General features: G+C 44.4%; 2 protein-coding genes across 2 annotated transcripts; one reads left to right on the top strand and one right to left on the bottom strand.

Annotated features, from left to right (window-relative positions):
- Positions 1-3: 3 nt before the first annotated feature.
- Positions 4-910, top strand: lyrm5a (LYR motif containing 5a). The gene is made up of 3 exons (XM_053862019.1): positions 4-138; positions 263-335; positions 400-910. Exons 2-3 carry the CDS (start codon positions 291-293, stop codon positions 610-612), a joined length of 258 nt encoding a protein of 85 aa, XP_053717994.1. The 5' UTR covers positions 4-138; positions 263-290; the 3' UTR covers positions 613-910.
- Positions 911-1126: 216 nt separating this feature from the next.
- slc5a8 (solute carrier family 5 member 8) lies at positions 1127-6783 on the bottom strand. The gene is made up of 17 exons (XM_053862296.1): positions 6550-6783; positions 6276-6395; positions 5705-5770; positions 5579-5630; positions 5439-5506; positions 5332-5370; positions 4641-4756; positions 4323-4463; positions 4114-4243; positions 3954-4042; positions 3392-3501; positions 3254-3321; positions 3108-3194; positions 1996-2201; positions 1465-1568; positions 1304-1392; positions 1127-1240 (listed from the first exon to the last, which is right to left on the bottom strand). The coding sequence occupies exons 1-17, from the start codon at positions 6781-6783 to the stop codon at positions 1127-1129; spliced, it is 1833 nt and encodes a 610-aa protein (XP_053718271.1).
- Between the last annotated feature and the right edge of the window lie 962 nt (positions 6784-7745).

Genomic DNA, 7745 nt, shown 5'->3' with positions numbered 1-7745 from the left:
ACACAGACGTCGACAGACGGCAGTAGCGTTCAGTAAGCTGTCGTAAGCTGCTGCTGTCAACACAACACGAAGAAGGACACTAGAAAAAAAAATACAAATTTTTAGATTGTGAAGGCGTTTTAGCCCACGAGAAGAATCGTAAGTTCTTAAGTGGTCTGTGCGGGTGCATCCCATTGTGTTGTGGAGTCAGCTAAAGCTCATGCTGGAGCTAACTATTGATTGTTATTGTTGCAATATGTCCTGACCTGTCTACTTCTTCTAGCTACATCGGACTTGACTCGTCTTCTCACATGGCCAACCCTCTAAGAGGTGAGGTCATTCGGCTGTACAAGAATGTAAGTCAGAAAACGACAGCTCATTTGGAGTGTTGATGTGACCTCAACTGCCTTCGGTCCACAGCTGCTGTATCTGGGTCGTGAGTATCCCAAGGGATCCAGCTACTTCAGAGAGCGCCTAAAGTCTGCCTTCATGAAGAATAAAGATGAGACCGATCCAGAAAAGATCCAAAAGCTCCTGAGCCGGGGGGAGTTTGTCATCAAGGAGCTGGAGGCTCTGTATTTCCTGAGGAAGTATCGTGCCATGAAGAAGAGGTATTATGAGCCTGAGCCGTAACAACACAGCGTGAGCCAGATGTCCGTGTCCATGTGGGATTGTTTTAATTGACATATATACACTGGGCGATTAGCTGTTGCCATTCAGTCAGATCCAAATATCAAAAATATGGTGCAAAAAAGAACTGATTGAATAATTGTAGACATAAATGTAATATTTTTATTGTGTATATTTGTAAATACAGGTCAGAACCCCTGAATTATGAATGTACATTACACAGTTGTTGGCGAAAAATGTCATGTTCAACATACAGATCTTAATAAAATCATGACAAATATTTACACGCGTCTTATTATCTTGGAATCCCACTACTCTTGTTTTTACATACGTGTTTATGCATCTGAATTATGCATTCTGTATGATATGATGCTGTTTTGAGGTGATGGTATAGTTTTGCACATCTCAGTCATAGCTGTTCATCTAAGTTACTAAAGATTAAATTATTAAAAGTGCTTAAAATTCGTTCAAGAAAGTGGCAGCATGGCGTATGTGTATCATCAAAACTAGCAGCAGGTTAGGTGCTGTTGCTGTGACTGGTCATCTCAAAGTCACAGTACGCCGGATTCCTGTTGCCATGTTTCTTCACTCTGAACTTTGTCAGGTCCACTTGGCCTCGCCGACTCAACACCTTCAGACAGAAGCACAAGCATAGACTCCCTGACGTCTGTTGAAAATGTGCTGCAGTTCTTACCCTGCCTTTGAGCACCATGCAGCAACGGTAGAAAGAGCTGTCTTCTCTTCCCAAAATGAACCTGGAGTCAACTTTGCTGTGCCAGCCTCCTGAAATTTAAAGCGTTTTTGATCAGATCCGTTTCATATTCTAGCTCTTCAGAAGACTTCAGTCCACTTGACCTGTGCCGACGCTGATGATCAGCCCCACTATAATGGTTGTTAACGTTCCGATGGGGCTGAAGTAGAGGTACGACAGGGAGTACCAGTAGTCCGCCAAAAGATTTCTGACAGAAAATTGAACATTTTTAGAGACGAAGTGACACCTGTATGAAATTTAGTGTCATTTGTTTAGGCCTCTCTTTTTCTCGGATTTAGTAAATGCTATTATATTATTAAAAGTGGCCCATAATGAGGGCCTGCAGTATTCAAACCCCAACAACCTTCTGAGACTGAGTGTTATTTCTCCTGCCTGAGAGGCCTGAGGTGTTTGTTTCGCATGAGTGGGAGAGGCAAAAGCTTCATTATGTCGCAGACCTTCACCCAGTCAGGAAGCTCAGCTGTCAGATTTTCCCCTGAAATCGATAACTCTACTGACTCGCCACAAGATGTCTAAGTGCTTATTGCACTCAAGGCAAGACCAAAGAACGGTACCTCAGCCTGGTTCTGGGTGTCACACAGCAGTCATAAGTCAGTTGATATTTTTTTTGTGACACCTGCCTGCTGCTGTGAGCTGCCATCTCGATGATGTGGCTGGTTTCAATGACAGTCAAGTTGAGGTTTTGGGTGGTGTTGAAGTCGCAGCCTTCTGTGGTGAGTCTCAGGGGTCGACTCATCTCTGGAGGCGGCGGGTAGATCTGCGCGCCGATGCCCACCCACAGAGAAACGGCCAGCCCTGACACGAGGCCAGAGAGCGCCCCCTGCAAAGTGGGGAATTGATTTATTCAATCTTCCGCTTCTTTTTCTTTCGGCTTCTCCCTTCAGCGGTTCATATTCCTCCATCACACCCTGTCCTCTGCTTCCTCTTCTCTCAAGCCTACAGATCTCATGTCCTCCTTCACCACCTCCACAAATCTCCTCTTTGGCCTTCCTCTCCACCTTCTGCCTGGCAGTTCCAACCTCAACATCTTCCTACCAATGTACTGGCTCTCTCTCCTCTGTACATGTCCAAACCATCTCCATCTAGCCTCTCTGACTTTGTCTCCTAAACACCTGACATGTGCTGTCCCTCTGATCTACTGCTTCCTGATCCTATCCATCCTGCTCTCTCCCAGAGAGAAGCTCAGCATCTTCATCTCTGCTACTTCCAGCTCTGCCTCCTGTTTTTTCCACTGTTTCCAAACCATACAACATTGCTGACCTGACCACCGTTTTGTACACCTTTCCTTTCATCCATGCAGACACCCATTTTGTCACACATCACACCTGACACTTTTCTTCAATTGTTCCATCCTGCCTGCACCTGCTTCTTCACCTCTTTCTCACACTCTCCATGGCCCTGGACAGTTGAGCCTCAGTACTTCAAATCCACCACCTTCTTCATCTCTGCATCCTGTAACTTCACCTGTCCACTTGGCTCCCTCTCATTCACACACATGTATTCTGTCTTACAGCGGTTAACCTTCATTCCTCTCCTTTCTATGAATGAAATAGTTCCCACAAGGTGTGTTAATCATGTTTTAGATTTGTGGTCGGTTTGTGTATTGCAGTTTGTATCTTGCTAAATGAACTCAGAGGTTGGAGGTGATGACTTTGAAGTTGAACGTTGCCTCAGGACTCAACTACAAAGCAATATTCTCAGCTCCCAGACAGATGGTATCCCTTACTTTGGAATTAGCGATTGGACAGAGGATTCCCAGAGTGAAGAGTCCGAGCAGAGGACCACCGATGACGCCGAAGATGCTGACAGCCGCCTGCAGGAGACGGTTTGCGTTTGCTTTTATGTACCATTTTGCACTGATGTCACACTGACCTGCAGTATTCCTCCCAAGGCCGACGCCACTCTGGCCATCCCGATGCACAAAACCCCATAAAACAAGCCTGACAGAAAGATGATATGAAGCCTTGTAATGACTCCACGGTGACTGATCTGTGTGACTGCTGGGCTCACTGAGAGTTTTAGACACCCAGGCCAGTTTTCTCTCAGACATCCGAGTGTGGGGTCTGATCAGGTCTTCCACTGTCACTGCTGCCAGCGCGTTGATGCTCGACGACACAGTGCTGCAATGAAGGACCACATATTTGAAATGGATCATGTCATTGTATTGTAAGTTATTATTGTGTGTGAGTGTGTGTTTACTTCGTCGGTTTCTGGTCCAGTGTATATGTTTGTATTACAAAGTAGGTGTTGCTTTGTATTTTATGTTCTCTGTCACTTTTCTGCTATTGTATTTTTGCTTTTTTTTGTATTTTTTCTGTGTTTTTGTATTTGTGTTTCTAATTGTCTGTGTTGAACGCTCTCGTACATGGTGTTTCTTGAGTGATTGTATAATTGTTGTACTTGCATGTGTTTTTGTCTATTTCTATGGGCTGCATGTTTTTGATTGTGTGTCTATTGTTTTGTGCATTTCATGTTTTTTATTCTGTGTTTAATGTTCCCATGTGCCTTTTTATGTTTTTGTATTTACTTATACTACTACCTGCCTGTAAGAAGAAAATAGTTCACCACAAACCTCAGAGATCCACTGTAAGCCGCAGCCACAAACAGGCCAGGAAGACCTGGATAGTCCCCCAAAATGTCCATCACCAAATATGGCATCAGCTACAGGGAGAGATGTCAACATCACTTCAAGTCGATCGTGCGAGGGGTGAATCAGTGGTTTCACTCTGAACCTGATCTGGAGCAGAAACCTGCCCGGCCGTCCATGGGTCACATGTCTTATACACAGAGTACAGACACAATCCTGCAAAGACTGAACACAGCAGGATGGACCACAGACCCAGCAGGTTGAGGAACAAAGACCTGTGGGAGCAGAAACAACAGAGATATGGATTTTGATGTCCAAATGTGGCTAATAACAGGTTTTTGTTGGTCCACTTACACTCTGGCCTGAGTAAGGGTCTTGCAGGAAATGTATCTCTGAACTTGGGCCTGGTTGATCCCATATATACCAGCCCAGACGAACGCTCCACCAAAGGTGATGGTCCAAATCGTGTGTCTCCTCAGGGGGTTGGGATCAAAACTGCACAACCATATTGATATTGGTATTGATAACTGTGTATTGTTTGACCTCTCAACGCATCTCTAGGAACAACACTGCTACAATTAGAAACCAGAACAGTCCAGTATATGCCCTCTGGCTCAGCTCTGTCTGATGATCCGAACAAGGAAAGTTCTCACAGGTCTTCATTTAACTCACTCCAAGAGGTCGAGTCTTCCTCCCTGTTGAGAATCTGAAATGATGATGTGAACTCCCCCTTTTAGGATCACAGCTCTGACTATAACCGACAGGAATCCTGCAAGCATTACACCAACCTGTGGAGGAAGATGTTTCCAGTTATCCTTCATGTAATTCCTGATGCAATAGAGATCTACTTACAGGGGAAAAAAACAATGTTTTGTATGTTGAATTTTACAACTGGAAATTGCACTGCACAAACTTGGTGTTGCCCATGGGTGAATGGCAGGGTGCTACATTCGCTGGGACCAAGAAGCACTAGGATCCTGCCTCATCCAGACCATCAGAACCTGTAAATGCACTTTCACTCTGGGAAATGTTGGCCAGCAGTTGACTCCCAGCACCCCTTTTGACCTTGGTCCTCCACATGTATCACAGGGACCTCATTGAATGAGGTGCCCCTCAGTTATTCTCCTCTTTTAAGTCATGCTTTTTTTGTAGAGAAAATGAAACTCTCTCAGAAGAAAAATGTTTGTTGGAATGTTGGAAGTAGCTTTTATTTTGAGTTTGTCTTCTTCCTTCTCTTGACTTTTTATAGACTATTACTCAGCTTGGTTTGTGACTGTGGGTTTAAATAGTGACAACAACATGACAAGCCAAAGCCACGGCGCAGCTCAACCTGAGCCTGTTGTTGTGGTCACTCAGAACCCACCTGAAACACATCGGTCCACACCACAGCCTTCAGACCACCCTGAGGATGACAACCACTTAAAGTTAAGAAAACCAAGTCTTAACTGTCAACAGCGCATCAATACAAACCAGAGTGCAGTAGAAGGTGCAGACCACACCGGTGGAAACCACTGCCCCCCACAGGTCCATACCAGTCACTGCAGCAAGACGGAGGATATAGTATATCAGTAAAAGCAGAGAAGTACCTGAGATACTCGACGACAACGCACCTTGATTTAACGCAAGCGCCGGAGCATAGATGACAATGCCGGTGTAGAGCACCTGCACAAGCATGGATGAGTCCGAGTGTGGGCCAAACCACTATGGTCAATACAGACTTAGCCTTTCCTACTCACCGTCTGAGCAATGAAGAGGACGGTTCCGAGGAGACGTGTCGCTCTGTTGAAGCGCAGCTCCAGATACTCGACATGGAGAAAATGAGATCAGTTTACAATGTGGAAACGCTTTCTGGCAGGTATAAAAGCCACTTCTTCATCTTTGTGCGCAAGGAGGTCCTGGCAAGGTTAAAGGCCAGGATTCTGTGACTTTTGTCTCCACAGCAACTGCGCAGCAACTTGGGTCTCCTGACCGAGAGCATGCCTTTGTTTCATTTCTTCCAGATTAGACTTGAGCAACTAGGCCCCGGCATTTATGCGGCCATCATCAAGTCAGATCAGAACTGCAGTACAATTAATATATAATAAATATATTTACAGTATTTACTTATTTAACTAATTACTGTTTGGAAAAAATGTAAATAGTCAAATACATATATACACACACACACACACACACACATATATATATATATATACATATATATATATATATCCAAGTTAATTTATGGATGAATGGATTTGACATCGAAGGACTGGTCGAGCTCGGGTTGCAGACTACTTTAAAATTCTTCTCTGATTCTTCACTTACTTCGTAGGTGCTAGTTATGGATAATCTGTAGAAGACAGGCAAGAAGAGTTCTGAGGTCGCCGCCATTGTCATCACGTAGGAGACGCAGTAAAGTGCTATGCTTGCACCGTAGCGGTACACCTGCACAGGCATGAGAGGATGTTTTCAGCATCACTGATGTTGACATTTAAAATATAAAACAAAGAAAGAATCCAGTTCTGGACAAGGCTAAAAGGAGGTTCCAATTCTAACACTAAGTTGAGGTTGTATTCCCAGGACTTGGCAGGTGTCTTACCTCTGCTGGGTTGGAGAGCACAGTGATGGCTGACATGAAGCTGGCAGTCAGGGAGAGTGACACGGGCACGGCCGTCAGTTGACGGCCCCCTACGAGGAAGTCCTGCGCGCTCTCCTGTCGCCGGTCGCTCCAGGCATAGTAGACGCCGATCACGGCCGACACCAGCAGCATCAGACCAAACACTAGGTAGTCAGCCACGACAAAGGAGCGGGCTGCAGTGGAGGGATCTGACATGCTGGCAACACAATAACAGCACTGGACTGGACTGGTCGTCCCGCACCATCACTTATCAGTGGAATCTGGGCAGGACCCAAACTTGAGAGAGAGAGTGTGTGTGTGTGTGTGTGTGTGTGTACATTCCTGGCAGGTACTTTTGGAGTCAACAAGCTTAGAAATCCTGACCACAGGATGCAAGACATCATCTCCTCAATCTCAACACAGACACACACACACTCACACAAGTTCATATTTCCAGCCTTGTTAGGACATTATGAGGTTTCTTATTGCTTCTTCGACCGTATTTTTTATTCAACCTTATTTGAATTTTATTGAAGTTTTAACCCTCAAATCTGAGCTTATTCTTGTTAGGACTGGCCTACTGTCCTCACAGGAATAGATTGCACTGCCTTACACCTACAGAGGGCTGAGTGAAGACACTTACCATTTCTGATCCTTTGTAATTTCTTTCACTTGTCCTGAAATGTATGAATATGTGTTTTATGTTTGGGGGTGTTCTTCATTTAATATACAGGGGCTGTGGGTTTTTTCCTCATGAATGTCTCTTAATTGTTCTTTTCACCTTTTCATTCAACCTGTCTAGTTCCCTACATAAAACACCTATCTCTAGTTATTCTCCCACAAAGTCCCAGTATCTGATGTGCTCATTAAAAGCTGTTATTATCTTGCCATGGACTGCTTGTTCCTCTTCCCTCTGGCAGAAGGAAGCGGTCGATCCAGACCAGAACATCCCGTCACAGGAACAGCTTCTTCCCCTCGGCCATCAGACTGTTGAATTTGTGATCAGCCTTTTTATTTTATTTTATTTTATTTTATTTTATTTTATTTTATTTTATTTTATTTTATTTTATTTTATTTACAGCACTTTATTTCGAAGCACTTTCCTAGTTGGTGAAACCCCCACTGACCATGGCAATAAATTCTACTCTGATTCTGATTCTAAAACGCAGAAACACTGA

This window comes from Synchiropus splendidus, chromosome 4 (genome assembly GCF_027744825.2).
Source record: "Synchiropus splendidus isolate RoL2022-P1 chromosome 4, RoL_Sspl_1.0, whole genome shotgun sequence".
NCBI lineage: Eukaryota > Metazoa > Chordata > Actinopteri > Syngnathiformes > Callionymidae > Synchiropus > Synchiropus splendidus.
The sequence above is the reverse complement of the archived record's forward strand: the minus strand, read 5'-3'. Positions and strand labels throughout refer to the sequence as shown.

Bases quoted from the DNA above. Each gene is read 5' to 3' on its own strand.
- slc5a8 (XM_053862296.1), bottom strand. From the start codon at position 6,783: ATGTCAGATCCCTCCACTGCAGCCCGCTCCTTTGTCGTGGCTGACTAC. The intron at 4,757-5,331 runs GTGGGTTCTGAG...CTTCCTCCACAG, and splicing joins TGTGGACCGATGTGTTTCAG to GTTGGTGTAATGCTTGCAGG. The intron at 1,241-1,303 runs GTAAGAACTGCA...TTCTGTCTGAAG, and splicing joins GCATGGTGCTCAAAGGCAGG to GTGTTGAGTCGGCGAGGCCA.
- lyrm5a (XM_053862019.1), top strand. From the start codon at position 291: ATGGCCAACCCTCTAAGAGGTGAGGTCATTCGGCTGTACAAGAAT. The intron at 336-399 runs GTAAGTCAGAAA...TTCGGTCCACAG, and splicing joins TCATTCGGCTGTACAAGAAT to CTGCTGTATCTGGGTCGTGA.